The sequence below is a fragment of the Poecile atricapillus genome, chromosome 2 (genome assembly GCF_030490865.1).
Source record: "Poecile atricapillus isolate bPoeAtr1 chromosome 2, bPoeAtr1.hap1, whole genome shotgun sequence".
NCBI classification, from domain to species: domain Eukaryota; kingdom Metazoa; phylum Chordata; class Aves; order Passeriformes; family Paridae; genus Poecile; species Poecile atricapillus.
Genome location: NC_081250.1, coordinates 29,610,797 through 29,630,257, shown reverse-complemented (window position 1 = coordinate 29,630,257; position 19,461 = coordinate 29,610,797). Strand labels below are relative to the sequence as shown.

Here is a 19,461-nt window from a genome sequence, read left to right as displayed (position 1 = left end):
CAGGGACCTCCTGTAGCTTGAGTACACAAGTTTAACTTCATGACAGTTGGCAAGCAAGAGATGCCTGCCTGGAACTCAGATCTGTAGTCATGCTGTAGTCACCCTCCACTCTGAGGTTTGGGAATGCAGAAGTGCTGTTGCCTCCCACTCATAGCACTGGGGGCTCACAGAACTTGTTCAAGGATTCTCTGAAAATGCAATCCCTTCAGGGCAAAAGAGTCAGGGTTTTGGAAGTGTGCTAAAATCCCTAGCACCAATCCTGCTTTCATTCTCCCAGTGGTGGTACCCTGCTCATTGGAAGTCTTTGAATTCCCCCTGACAGGCCACCGGAAAACCTCATCTCTGACCTGCTTCCAACAGGAAGGTTGGACTAGATAAGCTCCAGAGATCCCTGCCAACATAGACTGTCCTGTGGTTCTATGCTAACTTAGGAGACAAGGAGCTCAGAAGACAAACTACAACCTGAAAGAAAGGCTTTGATATGTTTAGAAAGCATCACTGACTTTAAGCCTTGACAGAATGGAAGGAGAAATATGTGAGGAAATCTATTTTGAGAAATAAAAGTATTTATCCTTAGTTTCATAAAAATTAGTGTGCAGTTCAGTACATTTGGATAACAAAAGTATGGTAAGAATTTAATTTCAAGCAACTTTTATTATAACATTGCCACTATTTATCATTTGTTATCTTAATTTCTTCACTCTCCATACTACATATGATAAAAGAAATCTTACACTAACTTTTTTTTCTGGAAATTCACTTAATTAGATGTATGTTGTTATGTACTTGTTTTATTGAGCTGTTAACCTACATGTGGGGTTAACAGTAGAGAGAGAAATTGGTTTTTTTCTCATCTAAACTGGACTGTCAGCTTCTCAAGGGGCTCCTCTGCTTTGTTTTTAAGCCGCCTTTCTTGACAAGTGGCTACTTTGTTCCAGTCCACAGAGGAAAATTCCATTAGAGATCTTGTCGTTGCCCTTACTAAAACTGCATCTTCAGGGTCCTCAAATGGTACTCTGCAAAAAGAACAAAGCACATCCATTACCTGAACGTTTCCAAACCACTTCAGAACTAATTTACAACATGCACTCTCTGGAAAGTGAAAGTGGCAGTCATGATGACACTAAGAGGGAGGACTTAATAATTTTAAATTTTTGGAAGGTTTTGTTCTACCAAATTTAAGAATGCAGAACAAAATAAGAAAAGGTCAGAGTCATGGGATTCTATTTGAAAAAAGTCATGCTATGAATTATTATAAAAACTTTTATTGTAGACTTAAAAATGGTCCTTTGTTTTCAATTTTTTCCCTCCACAAAAGTTATAATTGCATACTTTTAATGCTCTGATTCAATGGACATGATTCAAATTATTTGGTACCCATTCATGAAAATGCACATTTACTTCACTGTGGGTCTCTTAACTAGTCCACAAATATCCATTCTCAAGCTCTGAATTCAGAACACAGTGAGCTTGTGTTCATGTATCCTGCCACAGCTGCAGTCTGGGAGAGCAAAGCAGCACTGACAAGGACCCAAAACTTTCCAACTCATACAGTATTAAAACTTTATCTTGAAAGACCTTATCTCTTAAAGATGTCCCTGTAGTAACACACCTCATAAAAGCCACAGGACTATCGCCTCTGAGTATCATGCACTTTATCATGAAAAGGCACCTTGCAAAGCCTCAGCATTTCCATAAATGAGACTTGAGGCAGCTGTACATCCATTCTACCAATGAGGACTAACTGCACTGAAGGCAGGTAAGAATTAATTTTTCAGCAGAAATGAGCTTGATTTTTAAAGAGCTATGCTCAGATTACTATAAGAGGTAGGGTTGTATTACTTTCTTTAATGCATTTTTCAAATCTTTTCATTTGTAAAGCTACAAAGTAAAGCCAGGCCTGATACCTAAAGTTTGTAAATCTACTCTTAAAAAGCTTGCATCTAAAATGTCATCACATTAAAATGCAACCTTTCTTCTGTCTCAGTTGAGATACAGAGATAAGTTTTACATTTATTTCTGTGATTTCAAAACTGAACAGAATAAAAATAACATCACGTACACACTAAAAAAGTTTCATTCTACAAGTCATAATATTTTCCAGAGAGTGTATTTTTGAACAGCCAGCCAGAAGAACATTTTCTGGGACATAATATGGAACAGCTATTCTGATGCTCTAATACTTTGAGCATGCTTTTTCTAGTGATCAGTGTTTGATCTTACAAATAAACGGCATTTTTATGTACCCATTTCCAAATGTGGAATACTTTTCAATACTAAATTTTAGACAACAAACCTAGTGTAGAGTTGCAGCTATATTGAATACAAACTCCTGAAACTGTTTCAAAAGCTCATTTTTACGGACATTTTCTCTAGTTTGGGTATTTTTTAGGCATGGGATAGAGGAACTTAAATGCTTAAGAGATGCAAAAGGAAGAAGACACTGAAATGAAAACATTACTTACTTATTTGTGCTATTTCCGAATTCATGACCTATAACAGAAAGTTCAAATTATGACGTTAATGGCTGTACAGCAATTTGAGTAGCTGCGAATTGATTGCTATCATGATCCTAAATTGCTTGTTCAAATTAATTAAAAATTAGCACATGATTTGAAATGTTTAAGATAGTATTTTATTAAATTACTATGGAAGGAAGTATTTCCTGGGATTTAAGTGTATGTAAGTTTTTTAAGTTTAAGTTTTAAGTTTCTTGTGTTCTATTTCCTATAGATATCCGGGCTTTTTTCCTTTCACAGAAAATGATGCCACTGTATATGTGTATGATTGCAGGATAGAGATAAAGACAGCTGTCTGCCTGCCTTGATAATCATCAGCAAAATAAATATTAAATGTGTTTAAACTATCCTCCTTTTCGCAACCTTTTCAAAATCATTGTTAAATGCAGTGCGTTCAGTTTTACTATTGTGATATATACATTTAAATAAACTTGCTGGTATTTGATTACTTTCCAAACTTCCATCTACACTGTTTGAAATGCTGCAATTTCAGTTACCTATGCACAGTGGTGGTTTTTTTATCTTTAAAACATCAAAGAAGCTGATGATATTATATGGGATTTCAAAGCTGGTTCTGGATTGTTATATAAGTCCAGGTGGTATTCACCTGCTTTCTTGTGCCAGGATCATGCTGTCTTCCAGATGTGAATGTTTTAAGAACTCTAAAAATTGTGTTATATGGTTTGACAAGACATTATTAAATATTCTCAGCTTGGAAAGCATAAAGAGGAATCTGCTTACAAAACCAGGCAAGATACGTAAAATTTAGAACACTAGAAGACAATATTTTCAAGAGATTATTTTGTAAAAGCACTAGAGGGCATCAAAACTCTATGATGCTGAGCACTGAGTCAGAAGTGTTTTGAAATGTTTTGAATATAAGTAAAACTAAACACAAGGATCATATTGACAAAAAATTTGCCAGTTATCTTTAAGGACAATTCTGTAACTACAGGGTGTGATTAGAATTTTTCTGCCACAATACTGTCAGTAGAAGGATTCATTTGTTGTCTGCTGCTGCTACAACTACTTACTTTATGTAGCAAACCAGCTGAGTTCTTGATGCATTTATATTTTATTACTAAAACCAATAATGTTTTATGAGATGAATGAAAAAAACTGTTTATAATTCAAATGATCTAAAAATGTATGCCTTCCTTTCAGTATTATGAATACCTGAGGGGATTATCGGTCTTCTGACTGGTTGAGTGCATCTGCTAGATCCCACTGTTGTCCCCAGGGATGTATCTGCTCTCTTCCCAAAAGCTATTGACTGCATGACCCAAGCCCTTTTAGGGTTATAGAGGTGAAGCGCTGACTCTCTTTCTCTTTGTGTAACCACTGTTAAAAAGGGATATAAAAAAAATTAACTTAATTTCTGTCAGTTGAAAAGGCAGCATACAAAAGGTGATTCATATATTTTCTGTGCAGTTTTTTAATAGTTAAATGTTAATTACACAATTTCATGGCAATTCAAAACGGGAACATGGACTGATACTTTCTAAGGTTTTAGGGTGAATTCCTGTTCAATAAAGTATTTTCTTCTGAGTGCCGTAGGATCAGAAGTTTTAAATGAAGATGCTAAGAAAGTAAGACTTTTTGTGTTGCTTAAATGAGCTCTCCTGAAGAAGTCAGTAACGATTTGGAAGTGTCTTTATGAATTGCAAAAACCAGTCCTGGATTAAGGCCAGTTTAATTCCCATTGGTATATTACAGAGAAAACCCTAGGAGTGAAATCAAAATAAAAGTTTAAATTTTTCCTGTTCTGCACTTTAAAAGAAATAACTTTAATTTTTAAACAAATCGTTTGAGGCTGTTAAATCAAATCGGGGATAGTAGCTTAAATTTTATGAACCTTATACTAATCTAGTACTTCAGCTATGGAACAGAAGTCAGCTAAACTTTTAGAACAAGCAACTGGCAAGAGCATTTTCAGTTCAGAGAAGTTTTGGAGTCATGGTGTCTAGGGGACCAATTAGGAAGGAACTGCAGTAGTCATGCCTGAAGGTAACAGAACATGAGCACATGTCTTGTGTGGAGACAGCCAGGGCTATGCTGGTAATGTTCTACAGATGGTGAAGAAACTTTGTAATTTTTCAGAGAAATAGTTCACTAAATAGAAAGTCCAGGATACAGCTTGATACAAATTACTGCCTCAAGTCTTAATCCAGGACTGACTACAGTAGAACTGTATTTAGGAGATGAAGTCCAGGAAGTTTTATGGAAGTGTTTCTAGACATGTAAATGCAACACGTATTTTTCAGCACATTAAGCTTCAGTCATCACTCCCCAGTCAAAAAGTGATATTTAGTAATAGCCTGACAGATGTGTTAAGCACAAGTGTAACACAAGAGCAAGTGCTCAGGAGAGTGGAGTACCTGTGCAAAATGACTGTGAGCAAATGGGCACATGGTCAGATCCAGCAACTCCTCATCAAGCCCTGGCACCTGCTGGGGCCCGTGCACCAGCTTTCCTTCAGGACAGCTGCACAGCTTCCCGCCACCTGCAGATGTCCTGCATCGGTCTTGCTCAGTTCCCCTTTCATGAAGGTGCTGTTTTTTCCTTGCTACTTTCTTACAGAGCTGAGGTAGGACTCAGCTACTTTCTCAGTGCTCTCAGTAGTTTTCAGTCCTGTCAGTCACAGTTCACCAAGCACCAGAGACAAAAATCACCAAAGGTGATTTTCTGGGTACATTGTGGCATGTTTATGGATTCACTGGTTTAAAATCTGGCTATTCTTAAGACAGTTTTTTTGGTTTGGTTTTTTTTTTTTTTTTCTGTAGAATTTACAGCAGATAAGCTGTGAAATATCTCTTGATAATTTGTGAATATTTATTATATTTGAAAGCTTGATCTGTGTTTATCAAAAAATGTGTGTATACATACTTAAACTGTACAGAAATGTGTAGATAGCTCAGGATATCATCCAAACCTAAGTAAGCACACTCACCCATGTGAATATACCAGTCTGAATGCACACAGGTAGGTACACGATTTTAAGCACAAGCTTTTAGCTTTACCCATATAGACCAAGATACAAGAAAAAACAACACAATTTAAAAAGAAAAATAAATCAAAAACATTTGTCAAAGTGTTTATGCCATGCAAACTCTTTTTGCTTGGCAAATTGTACAAAAGCCAGGTATCTTGTTAAATTAGTTCTTTTTTTTCTACCAACAAATGCATGTAAAAGAACAGATAGGATAATTTGACTTATTTGTCCAAACTGGTTAGTATCAAAAGCAACTGTCAGTGCATTGTGAGAGAGGAAAGCAATCCTTACACTTCCTGTCAAGGAGCTGAACTGAAGGAAGGAAGTATATCACATAAAGCCGGTAGTCTGGATCATATGCCAGAGGGTTTTGGAATAGGTCTGCAAAATGTATACAGAAAAAAAACCAACGTCACAAAAAACAAACCCAGCAAAACAACAACTTTGCAAGGCAGGAAAATTAAATGTCACTAGGAGTCAAAGACTTTGTACAAAATATCAAATTCAAATTTTTCTTAGGCTGGGTAAACAAAGTAGTCTCTTCACACATGTGAAATTACTCATCTAAACACCGTCCGCAGAAAGTGACTTACTGCAAGAGTATACAAAATAGCACAGGCAAGAACTGAGTAAAAGTGTCATCATGCATTCCAAACCTTTAGAGGTTTTTTTTTTCTTTTTTTTAAGATCTACAGAAAAAAAGTTCCCTTTGATTTTCTTACATATTGTTAGGTAACGCCTATTTTAAATAGCAAAGGTCTTTTATGTGTGACAGCTTAAATGTAAGACACAAAATTGGTAGGAGGATGGAGTTACTAATATCAGATGAGCTTTAGGACACCTAAGACATTATCAGAACGGATAAAAGGCTGTATCCCACAGATACAATATAAAATGCAAATACACAGCCTTCTGATGTTTTGACAGATGATGAGTTTGAAAATAAACATAAAAGAAAAATGTTTCAGAGGGCCTAAACTCCTGAGAACCTGGGTCCCAGTTGCTTTTCTTTAGACTGGAGATACCAAGCTCCAAAAGCCCATTAGCAACTTGGCTAAAATGTTCAGGTTCACATTACCTGTATAACCAAACCTTTGCAACACAGAGACAGGTATCAACCCTGTGCTGCTGCTTTGCCAGGTGTGGAACATTAGCCTCACATGCCAAATCAGTTTGTGTAGTGACAGTGATAACTGAGGCTGATTAAAATAGAAACTGGCTCATTTACACATGTGCTAATAAACAAGCAAGTGTTGTGGGGTAGGGCCTCTTTTCTCAATAAAAAATATAATGCTTTGTATCTCCTTATACAAATTCTTCTAAGAAAGTAAAAATAATCAGGAGGCTGTCACATTGAGACCAGAGCAGGGGGCAAAAATGTAAATTAATAATCTTTACAACTACTGCTACAGTCTACAGTCATTTGTTTTTCTGAGGTGAGGCTGTGGCTAATACTTGCCCTAGGGTAACAAAATTATGTCATTTTAGCAGCTGGGGAGAGGAAGATGGTATTACAGAAGCAAGTCAGAGATGTTAGAAGAAAAATGTCTGAAAATATTCCACACAGATTTGTAAACCACAAGATGCAATTTCATGTTCTTCAGGACAAATACAGCTGCTGAGAGGGTTCAGTGCTTGATGGGATTTAGCAGGTATTTTGAAGATGCAACAAGGCTGGAATGAGCATTTGTCCTCTTCTTCATAGAAAACACCTTTTCATGTATTCAGAGGAGAAATTTTAACTCTTTAACAAATTTTTAAAAATCGCTGTACTTAAAATTAGTAAGACACCCACAAGGTGGCAGCAAAAGAAAGTTGTATTTTAAGAGGACGACTTCTTTCCTAGAAGGTGTTAATCAGAAAGAATATTATGTATGTATCTGATAAGTCTGTTCTTGAGTCAAAAAAAATATGCCATAGCACTCCAAAGAGAAAAACGTTTCAGAAAGATCTCTAAAAGCAGGTATGTTTGGAAATGGAATAGAATAAAGATTCAAGAGAGATTTTTCCAAGGCACAAACCAGGTCTGCTATTAAACGCTTGTGAATCTGGATGTTGCTTGGACAATGTGTCTCTACTCAACAACACTGATTTGTAGGTTTGTTTTAGAGAATGTGCATTTTTCTACTACTCATTTTTACAGTAAATTCAACCATTGTACAGATCAAGATGGTTTTGTTTTACAAAACATCTGGGATCAATTCCTGGCTGAGCTATCAACTTTCTTGTCAAGGTCATGCAATTTTAGTTCTACAAATTAGGATAATGCTTTCTTCCTCCACAGTTTTGTCTGTTTTCTCTATTTGGAGTGTAGGAAAACAGTGTGCCTCTGCCACATGGGGCAGAAACATAGTGAACAAGAGAGTTTTCTGAGGTCTAGCAGCAGGATGTTTTCAGCTGCGGACAATAAATCAGTTGAGGCAATTTACAGAGTACATAACAAAAATCTTGGATTCTAAAAGGGAGATGTGAGCACAAGGTGAGCCCATAAAGAAACACTCTGAATCTCCCAAAAGGCTGCAGTTGTAAGCAGCATGTGCAGTAAATCTTTTGAAGCCGAGTGTCTTCCCTAGACACCTGATGAAGGATGGTTGTTATGCTACACATCCAGTGAGGGCAGTGGCTAAAATCACAAAAGAGCCTTCAGGAAGAAAAATGCAACATTTTGGCAGCTGGATGCTGCTCCTGAAGAGAACAATAATAGTGTGTTTTAATAGTTCTATTGTCCCCAAGAGTTACAAAATAATAAAACATTGTTAAGTATCCAGGAGCTCTACTGAAGGCTAGCAAGTGATTTTTATTTTTTTTTTTAATCAGATTGGCAATAAAAAATATCTACCTCATAACAGTGAGAAGTCTCACTGGTTTTGTTTTACAAAAGTGAGTTATGGGCACAGCCCTTTTCAAAGCTACACAGTGCAAATTCTGCACCCATTTAATTTTAAATTTAATATTTATTAATATTGCAAGAAGGCAAATAAACTATATAGTAATAAATATATAGTATATTACTTTTAAAATTTATTTTGTTCATTTACTGATTTTATTTACTTCAAATATGACAGGGCATTTTATTAAACCAATAGAGACCTATTAATTCAAGAATTCATTGTTATGAAAGCCCCTTGAAGCAAACACATAGACAATTTTTTTCATGACTGCAAAGGTCAAGAAGGAATGACTTTAAAGTTATGGTTATTAAGGTTGTTAAATTTCTTCCACTGATTACTGTTTACTCTTGTACAAATCTTTGAACAACAACTATTTTTTTAATTAGGGTAGATCAGTATATTATATATTGTTTGATTGTTCTTTCAAACACTTCCTTTTCTATGGTGGTGGCCAGTCCAATTTGCATCCAATTTTCACTGTGCCTTTGTAAATGCCATTTATAATAACTCAGCAGCACTTTAACTATCTGCTATGTATTTCCCACAGATGGGTGCAACAAGTATAACAAACTTCCTGTGCTTGTTGAAGCTCCTTATTATTTTGTAGAGATAACATTAATTCAAGTGACTGCACCATTCATACACAGGATGTCTCTCCAGACACTGCCTAATCACTTCAAACAACTACATTCTTAAATGGACTAATTTTTCTATCTTGCGTATAATGAAAAAAATTTCAATAGTCTGGCTGCCATGTTGTCTTCCTAAGCACTTGATTTGTTTTTCTTAGTTTTGGTCCAGGGTCAAGTTCAATTAAAAGTTTAATTTTTCATTCTTATTTTCCTTTCCCACAATCAGACATTCCGTTTTCTGAATGCTTAAGGAGGTGACATTCTGATATTCACCTCCTTAACCATGTCACCAAGGCACAAAACTTGTTTACTGTCTTCTCCAAGTACTAAGCATTTGGCATGACCTATGTTGACATTCCTTAAGGAATCATGGAAAAATACTGCTTATATTTTCACTTTCAATAGCTTTATAGCATATAATCCTACCTTCCCTGGAGGCTACTTCTTACATTATAATTTGGTGGTGCCAACACTGTCTTGTACAACTTCATTTGAAATTTTAGACATGGTGCTATTTTAATTTTCAGCCAGTATATCAGAAAGTACGCTCCTTAACAGACACTGTTACAAGAAATACCTAAAGTACATTTATTCTTAGACTCTAAAAATCCACAGTCTGCCAAAAAGATGCAGAAAGGAAGTTCTATAAGCAAGAGAATTAATGAGGCAGGAATTTGGGTTCTATAACCTATCACTCACACTCTCAACAGAAATAACACCCATTTTTCAACTCTTTTCACCTCTGTGATAATCTCACCATACTCCTGTGTTCTATTACAAAGAGGCAGCTGTAAACTGCTTAGACACTTTCCAAGCTACTCATCCAAGCTACCGACAGCCAGCAGCCAAAAAGTTAACTTCTGAACTCACTTAGCAGTTTCTCCTCAGTTGAGGTACTCTTTGTGGAATTTGCATGTCTTAGAGATCTCTTTTTTTCTGTCAAATTTGGCTGAAATGGCTAATTAGCTTCAAAAGCTATTGGCAAATGATGTGGAAATAGACAAGAAATGTGATAAACTAAAAATCTACTACTTGCTGTTCTGCAAAATAAAAACAAGGTATTACTTAGAGTTTGCAAGCTTATCATTCCTTTCAATTCCTTCACGGTTTTGCCAAGTTTTCTTAACTCATTGTTGTGAAGAAATAGAATCTGTAATGAACATAAGTGTTTCAGAGCACCTGAAATAAAATGAAAAACAATTAATCGTTCTCATCATAGCTGCCTTTATTAGAACATTATTTTGCTATGCTGTACACTTTTGGTATTTTAGTTCTCTATCTATGCCTGTGTTTTTGTAACATGTTGTATGAGATGTTAATTAAAACTATAAATTAAAGATATTTCAATATCCTTTTCACCTTTCTAATTTCTAGTCACATCCTTTAAGCACATGCCTATCTTTTTTACATTCCAATTTTTTCCATTTGTCCACATCACCCTTGCATTAACAAATCAGCCTCAACTGCAACCTCTCTTCTACCTCCCTTATTCCTCCTCTATCCCTGTAATCTTGGTTAATTCACTTCCTTTTAACTTGACCTAATATTACCTTTGCCTCACAAATAATAGTATATCCCCAATACTACCTTTGCCTCACAAGTAATAAATAGTGAATTCCTTAGAAAATATTTCTGTTTCAAGTAATTATTGATGTATTAAAAAGCTATTACAAAATATTGTTTTGACCCAGACTGTGTTCACACCACATCAAGATTAGACATCTCATTTTCCAAATTATATACAGTATTTTATCCACATTTCTCTAGTAATGATACCCTTCTGCTTACCCATATTTTGTTATCATCTGTATCCATGCTAATATCTTTCAAAGATAAAGTTTGCTTGAAATCTCAGAGAAACTAAATACCATTTCTCATTCCAGCATTTTACAGGGGCAGAAAAAAATCCCCACATTTAAAATGTCTAAAAATTTAGAAATGCATTATGCTTTGGCCTGTTCATTCACAAATTCACAAGTCTGGTAAAGCCATTTTAATCTACAAGGGCAAGCAAAACTAAAATAGAAGTATAAGACAGATGCATTTTTAAAATAAACCAAGGTTGGCAGTAACTTTGCAAAAATATTCTGGTTATAAATTCTCAATATTAAATATGGGGTCATGTAAGAACAAAAATATTTCACATTTGCCTGACATAGAGAAAATGACATTTCATCCCTTAGACCAGAATAAACACATCACCTTAATGTCACCCAAGCATGCTGAAAAAATTAAATATCTAATAATTAACATGTATTAATTATGAAGACATAGGAGTGTTCAACATATTACTTGCTGTCATCCAGTTTTATAAATGTGAATGCAAATACACTCAAATTATATTTTCAATACAGAAAAAAGACAGTACAGCACTCTCCTCAACAACCTAAAAAGGGAAGATTGGTATACCTGATATATCTGTCAGCTCATTATTGTTGAGATAGAGTTCAGTCAAGTAATAGTTTTTGGTCAAGAAGGTTAAATCTTGGATCTGAAATCAGAGTTAAGCAAATTATTATACGTCACTGTGAATGTAGTGTTGGAGAATTATAAATGTAGCATCTTGAAAAGTGTTTAACCACAGGTAGTTTCTTATATTTCTGTTTAAGACTCTTGGTTTAAGGACTCTCTTGACAACTGAACCTTCATTAAAAATACTAATTACAAATTAAACAGTACACCCCTAACTAATTTTTTTAACTTCAGATTTAATGTTTGTATTTGGAAACAGATTTCCTTGAATGACTGGTCTCCACATTTTCTCTTCCTTCTATTCATATTTGAAACCATTTTTATTGTGAAAAGATCCTTGTAGAGCATAATAATTCTATGTTGATTTAAGAATATTCCTGAAATATATAATTAGAATAAACCCAGCATCTTCTTTTTAAGTTATTTTTTCACCAGCAGGTTCAAAGAGCACAAATTTTTCTAATTTACCAGAAATACCATCTAATCATATTTAGAAAATCAATTAGAGTTACAGAAAAAAAATCAGTATGTGTTTGGGTGTATTCCCAATAAAGAGTTATCTTCAGTCCCTGCAGAATCACACCTCCTTGTTTGGAGAAGCTCAATTCCAATACACTTTTGACACCAGTGCAAGGTAAAGTATCCGCAGTGGGATAGCAAGCCAACCTTTATAATCACTGAGAACTGGGAGTACTAACGGTGCTGAAGTTTCCGTCCTACAGTTTAAATGCAAGAACAGCAAACAGAATTTTATTCCTGACTCTTTGAATTCTGTGATAAAAAGTAATTTGTTAGGAAAGGAATTATTTCACTCCTTTCATTTTGCCACTAACTCTGAAATAAATGTGCTTTGCTCTGTGCATTAACAGTATCTGAAAGCTGGACGGAAAAGTGTAAGACAACTTTTCCACTCCCTTGTACAGTGGTCTTCCCTATTTTTGGCAAGTTTTGTTTTTAGAATCATCCGAAGTTTACTTTTTTCTGATAAAATTATTGAGTACAGAAAAATATGCTCCTCCTATTGAGGCATTTAAGTGAGACTTTTCCTATGAAAAGCCACTGAGTGACTTCTCCACACAAGTTATATAGAACAACAGAAGAATGTTCTTTGTTACTGCTTAGGTAGGAAAGTGAGAATTGTGCAAAATTCCAATTTATTTATTTATTTTTGATCAGCATGATCAGTTCTGCTTAGTCGTCAGGCAATTTCTTCTTTTTCTTTAGTGTCCTTTAGCTATATAAGGAAAAGGCTTATTATACCTGTGATTTTAGTTCAACATTTTAATGTATACATTTGCTTTTTTCAAAAATAGCTAGTAAAGTACAGATCTTTTGATGAATTGGACATAAGATGCCATATTACTTATGCTAGCCTGGGACAGAAGATATACATATGCTCTGAAGTGACATGGAATGTAAATTTATTTTTTCTGCTGCTCACAGATCTACTTACTTACCTGAGCAAGCAGTTCTGGAGATTTAAGAATTTGGGCTCACTATGAAAGTCATGTGAAACTACTGTACCTATGCATAGGGAGAAGCTCATTTCACAGAGTTTTATGTCACTCTTGTGTGCATGACATCAAAAAGGAGCCACACCTCGACCACCAGCCTGTCAGGAAATAAACTATGCATGTCTGCAAGAATACAAATGAAGAGCCATGCACTTCCTGCAATCCACTCCTGTCCTACAGCCACATCACCCCTCAGTCTGTTCCAAGAACTGCCCACTCTAGCTACACTGGGGACTCAGGAATTAGCACAAAGCCTCAGCTTCTTAAATTTACAAAATTTAAAAAAGTTTTCTCCAAATCTGTTATATTTGACTGTTAAGTTAGCCTGGAAATTAATTTATTAGTTTGACAATTATATAATACTTTATGTTAGAAAAAAACAAAAAATAATAAGCAGGGAGTACAGATACATTGTTCTGCTCTTCAAAGGAATATCTTATTACCTTATTGTTGTTAATCCACAAATACCTTAATCTGCGAAACTGTGCTAGACTTGGAATACTTCTTAGTCCTCTGGTGAATGAAAAAAAAAGAGTCACAAATTTCTTAACATTAATAGTGCTTACTAACTTTATAAATATTTAATTTTTCCATAAATAATATTATACAAGAACTAGAAAGGCACACTTCCTTATAGTTTATAGAAGAGAAAGACACAAAGAAAAATGGCAGAGACAGTGTAAGCACTCTGCACACCTGCAAGCATAGCAAGGCAGCAGGTGGTAAAGAAACAGGAACAAAATAAGTGATATATTAATTGCTTTTCCATAACAGCATGAGTTATGAGTCTGAGTCACATGTACTTTGCAGTTTGTAGAAATCCTGTTCAGAACACAGAAGGAGAAGTTTGACACCCTGGGGACATGAAGCTAAAAGGAAAACTACTTTGAAGGTGCAGCAGGGATGTCCATCCACAGTGCCAGAGAAGCCAACAGAGGACAGACATCAAGCACGTCAATGTGCATTTTTTATTATTTTTCATATTAGTGTATATTGTGAAATATTTTGCCTTTTTTCCACTCATGCCCTATTCTCACAGACATTAGTACATCCACTGAGACTGAAATGATCTCCCACGTGCTAGTATGGTTTATGTTTATTGTGTATTTGTGTATCTAGCACTTTGAGCTTGCTAGTGTACCATAAATAAAAAATTACCTACTGACCAAAAAATATTAGTGAGCTGCCAAGTGATTTTAACTAATTGCTCTTCTTTATTTTCATTGCTATAAATAAATGTTCTTAATTTCCACTAGAAAAATTATAGATGACTTTTACCTGACAATTTTGAATCACCTTAATAAAAATTTCCTTGTGGATTTTAATGTGTTGCAGGATGAAGGCCAGTGTTTCAGAAAGTAACAGGACTGAAAAAAAAATAACCTCATATCAGCAAGCTAAAGGTGTGTTTGTTTTCCAACTGTGAAGTCTGGTCTCTGTCTTTCCAAGTTGTCTTTTTATTTGTTGGGTTTTTTTTTTCCCAACACACCCTCCAGGTACAGACAAAGGGAGGGTGGATGCCTTTTCTCATCTTGCTTTTGCAAATGAAAAGTCTGTCAAAAGCAAACCCTACAAAGTTGAGGTGGTGTGCTTTTAGTCCCTTGTATTACTGAAAATCAGATTATCCTCTCATGTTGTTACTGTAAACTGTTTATTTGGCTTCCTCAGATAAGCCATAAAAACTAACCCTGCAAATACATACTTAATGCATCTACTGTCACAAGTAACAGAAAAAGACATTACTGCAAGTAACAGGGACAAGCAGATGGCTGTTGACAGGACATAAAGAGCTCCTACTAAGCTCCCATCCAATTCTCCTGTGCATCCCTGAACTACATTTCAGGTAGCAAAGCCAAAATTTCTTATATTCTTGGTCACTGCTACTCTATAACTAGTTTGCAGTTTTACATTTAATTTGCTTTATTCTCTCTCTAGTAACAGCCTCATCTTGACTATCTCCAAACCTCAGTCTGTTGCATTTTTGGTTTTGTTTTTTTTTGTTGTTTTTTTTTTTTTTTTCATATTAAGGCATTTAATTTGCCCCAGGTAGAGCTTAATTCCTCTAACATTTTAAAAGAGCCTGTCCTTTTCTAGATGCCTTCCAGACTTTGTACATCTTTTATAAACTGATCGTTTTTGGCCTGAAGCGCTCCTTTTCTACCTACTGCTAAGTTAATCACTTTTCTTGGGATGACAGCTTTCAGTGTCCAAAATACATTGTTACATGTCCCTTTAATAGTGGTTTAAAAATATTAACTCATTCCCTCTTATTTGATTGACTTTGGTTCTTTTTTTTCCATTTTCTTATTTCAGCTAGCAGAAAAATATGTCAAACCAACAGTAAAGGAGGCATGATCTGATACAGAGCTTGGCTAGGGTTCAAGTTTATATAAACTGATACAGAATAAAAGGAATTAACTTCTACCCAATTATGAAAGAATCCTTCTTGAACTATCTTTACCAAAATGGTTTCATGGGAAGACAGATCACTTCTGTATCTGCCATGTGAACATTTCTTTTCATTCTATACCCAAAAAAAAAAAATACTTGAAAGCCAGTGAGAGCACACATTTAAGCATTTAAAACCAGAAAATACACCAATTAAGACTGTACACACAGTCTTAATTCTTTACATGTGTGGTATAATAATTGTATTGTTTAGAAAGTATGTATATATGCACCTTGTAATTTTCTCATTATTTAAACTTCTCCCTTAAATTTTACCCTTTTTTTTTTTTCTTTCTAAAATGCATGTTTGAAAAAATTTGGCAGTAACTATATGTTTTATCTCACAAAGCATCAGATGCTTTCTCGATGTAAATCAGGACATGTGATAAGGAATTTAAACATATCAGTGAGCACATTTAGATTTTCAAGACCGTATGATTTCCACTAAAAACAGACTAGACCACACTGAAATCCCTTAATTCCTCAACACCTCTTTTTTTTTTTTTTTTTTTTTTTTCACTCATTGGACCGAGATACCTTGAAAACCTTGTCCCTGAATTATTAAACTACATTAGTTTTCCTATATGCTATCAACACTGTGAGCAGTGGATGCAGTTGTGAGGCTGCAGACAGGTATGCAACACTTGGAATTGTGCCCTGGCCAGAAATTCAAAGTACGCTTTCCCAAAACTTTGAAGTATGTCCTGTCATGTATCCATCCCTCTATGGCAGCCTCTCAGCATGTTCATACTACAACATACACCTATATCAGCCTAGATCACCCACAGGTTCATGAAAGCTTTGCCTTCCTTCACTTAGCACGTTGTCTTCTCCTCATCTGCCCTACATCTCAAGCTGTTTCATAAAGGTCTCAGAGGAGATCAGCTCTCTCATCAGTACTGCCTGATCAAAATAAGTGTTCTTGTGCTTGTGTTCACTTCATGTTGCCCTGCCCTCCCTCCAGCTCTTAACAGTACAGATGCAGGTAATTTGAAAGGTGGTACCACTGAGTTTTGCCATTGCAGTAACACATTTCTTCAGGGAGGTCAGAAATTCGACAGTTCTTAGACTGGGCAGGTCCCATGTTCTTTCATTTGCCTCCCTGTTATTCCTTCCACCCAGCCTTACAAGCCTGTTAGAACAGGCAGAGATCAGCCCATCAAGTCTCATTCCTCTGCTCCCCATGGCAGAAATTCATGTACAACTCTGTGAACTCGCAGACCCTCAAGCAACTCTAGGTTGCTGGAGAGAGATTGTATATCTAGAGATGAGGCTGTTAGTTGTGAGCACAGTGCTGCTGTGTGCTGGTGCACCTTCACCATTTCTTCATTCACAACATGTATGGACTATGTAACAATATGATTTCCTGGTATTTCACACATAAATGATGTTCAGGGAGTTCCTGATACAGAAAGCACTATGAAAGATTACCATTTACTGCATGCTCTACTTTTACTAAAAGTCAAAACAATAAACATTTTACTTACTGTCTAGCCAGATACAGTGCTACGACATCCACACTGTTCTTATAGCCACAGATCTTCAGCTGGCTTTCTATTGCCTGACAGTATACAGCACATTTGTCAGTATAATATGTTGCATCACTATGGATTCATTACATTGTAACATATATGAACTCAGTGTTTAAAGTAATGTGCAGACCAGAATTAATACATGTATCACAGCACTTTGCAAACTGTAACACAGTCTAAGAGCGATAGAGATATTAAATTTCCAGTTTCTATTTTAAATTGATAAAAATACTCTGGTGATTAGGCTACACATATACAAGTCTTCTTTTCCTGTGGAGAATCATAGTTGATAGACATGAAGTGAGAAATTAATGTAGGTTAACTGGAGAATGGGCTTCTCACTCACGTCAGCTAACCCAGTCCTTATTTTGCATTACAGTTGTAACTTCATTTTATGCAGCTTTAGTTTAAAACTGCACGACCTTCTAAAACTCTGAAAACTCCGCTTGTACATTTAACGCTGAAAAATGCAGACATGATTTTTTATTTTCAGAGTATATTACTGGTGTGTCATAACTTGCAAAAGCAACAAAACACATCAACATGAGAATTATGGATCTCTCTTACTAGTGACTGATAAAAACTAAAATGTGTATTAGAAAAAATGAGTTTAATACATGAGCTATTGTGCCCAGCATCATTATGATCATTATTGTTTAAAACACAAAATTGATACAAGTACAAAATGGCTTGGAAGCACTGACAGGCATGTCTAGAGTGGCCTGTATTGGCTGCAAAACCACTCCAGCGTGTTCTGGGTGAACTAAACCTACACAAAATAACTTGCAAATGTGTGGGACCCGTGGCACTCTGACCAAGGCAGGCAGGCACTCGCAGGCCGCTCGTTCCACACAGACTGTGTGGGACCCTGCCTTTTTCTCAGAACTCGGCACGGCCAGCTGTCAACTGCAGCCGTAGGGTAGAGGAAAGATCTGGCATAAATGGCCATAGTTTTGTTTCTGCAGGTGTAAAATCCGCCCACAGAACACCAAGCGATCCCTTGGAGAAACGCAGCCGTGAGACACCCCAAGCGTGCAGATGCCAGGCCCCGGCAGGGCGGGACACACCACTGGGGAGCGCCGAGTGACAACGGCGAAGGCACACCTACGGCAGAGAGCACCAACCCCGCGTGTCGCGTTCCACAGGAGCGCTGTGCTCAAACATTCGTATTTCGCATATCCCGTTATGCCCGATCTCATCCCCTCCCCACCCTGGAGCCCCGTCCTTGTCAGCGCCGGCTCTCCGGCGGGGCCCGCAGGGCTCAGGCGTGCTCAGCCGCTGCCTAGGAAGGCCAGGAAGGACCGCTCCGACTCCCTCGGAGGATCCGAGCCGTTCGCTGCCGCCCCGGGGCCGGGCGGGGGAGCAGAGCGCCTGCCGCCACCGCCGGAGGAGGGAGCACGCCTCGCCTCGGGGTTGGGTGGCGGTGCCGAGCAGAGCGAGAGGACGAAGCCCGGCCCGCTAGGGCCGCGCGGCTGCTCCGGGCCGGGCCGGGGCGGGCCGAGGGGAGAGAAGGGGCCGGCCCCGCTCACCTGCCCGCCGGCCGTGACGGACGCCGCCATCTTAGAGCCCCGCTGTGGGCGGCCGCAGGGTGGGACCGCGAGACGCTGGCTGAGCGGGGCTGGGCCGGGCCCGGCTGGACTCGGCTTTCCCCGCCGCGACCCCGAGCGCGCCCCTAGAATCACGGAATCGGCTTAAGAAAGTACATCTGAGATCATCAAGTCCAACCCATGACTGATCACCACCGCCTCAACTAGATCATGCCACTGCGTGCTACATCTAGTCTTTCCTCAAACATCTCCGGTGACTCCACCACCTCCCCGGGCAGCCCATTGTAATGTCTAAGCGCCCTTTTTGCGAAGAAATTATTTCTTCCTCTGGCCCAGTTTGACACTATGTCCTCTGGTCCTGTCAGTGGTTGCCTGGGAGAAGACTGACCTCCGCTGACTGGTACAGCCTCCTTTCTGGCAGTGTGGAGGGCAATAAGGTCTGCCCTGAGCCTCCTTTCCTCCAGGCTAAACAACCCCAGCTCCTTCAGCCTCTTCTCATCAGACTTGTGCTCCAGAGCCTTCACCATCTCACTTCTCTTCTCTGGACATGCTCCAGCACCTCAGTGTCCTTCCTGAACTGACGGTTCCAGAACTGGACACAGTAGAAATGGTGTAACACTGCAATAGGAGCCCCAGCCTGGGCGTGAATCAAGACAGGCCTTTGTGCTGGGGAAGGAGCTCGATGGCGAGCGAGGGGTACCCACACCGGGAGCCAGGACTCGGGGAGGGCCAGCAAGGGACCCCAGTGGGCAATAGCAAAGGGGAATTGGGAAAGGCCTCTGATACCTCTGGGCTGTCTCCTGGATCATATTCACTCACAACTCAGAAAAAGTGTGCTTGCTTTTTTTTTTTTTAAAAAAAACCAAAACTATATTTGTATGGTTTCTTTATTTTTAAGCACAGATCCTATGTCC

The 19,461-nt window shown here is 37.7% G+C and overlaps 1 protein-coding gene across 1 annotated transcript; it reads right to left on the bottom strand.

The window, feature by feature from the left end:
• Positions 1-87: 87 nt before the first annotated feature.
• LRRC72 (leucine rich repeat containing 72) lies at positions 88-18,566 on the bottom strand. Its single transcript, XM_058830543.1, has 9 exons — positions 18,530-18,566; positions 16,956-17,029; positions 13,464-13,533; positions 11,444-11,525; positions 10,100-10,213; positions 5,803-5,892; positions 3,696-3,860; positions 2,466-2,493; positions 88-1,016 (listed from the first exon to the last, which is right to left on the bottom strand). Exons 1-9 carry the CDS (start codon positions 18,557-18,559, stop codon positions 851-853), a joined length of 819 nt encoding a protein of 272 aa, XP_058686526.1. The 5' UTR covers positions 18,560-18,566; the 3' UTR covers positions 88-850.
• Positions 18,567-19,461: the final 895 nt, after the last annotated feature.

Coding starts and splice junctions, on each gene's coding strand:
- LRRC72 (XM_058830543.1), bottom strand. CDS start 18,559: ATGGCGGCGTCCGTCACGGCCGGCGGGCAG. Junction 11,526..13,463: donor TGTGGATTAACAACAATAAG/GTAATAAGATAT, acceptor CTCTGATTTCAG/ATCCAAGATTTAACCTTCTT. Junction 5,893..10,099: donor GATAAGCTTGCAAACTCTAA/GTAATACCTTGT, acceptor TACATTTTGCAG/ACCTATTCCAAAACCCTCTG.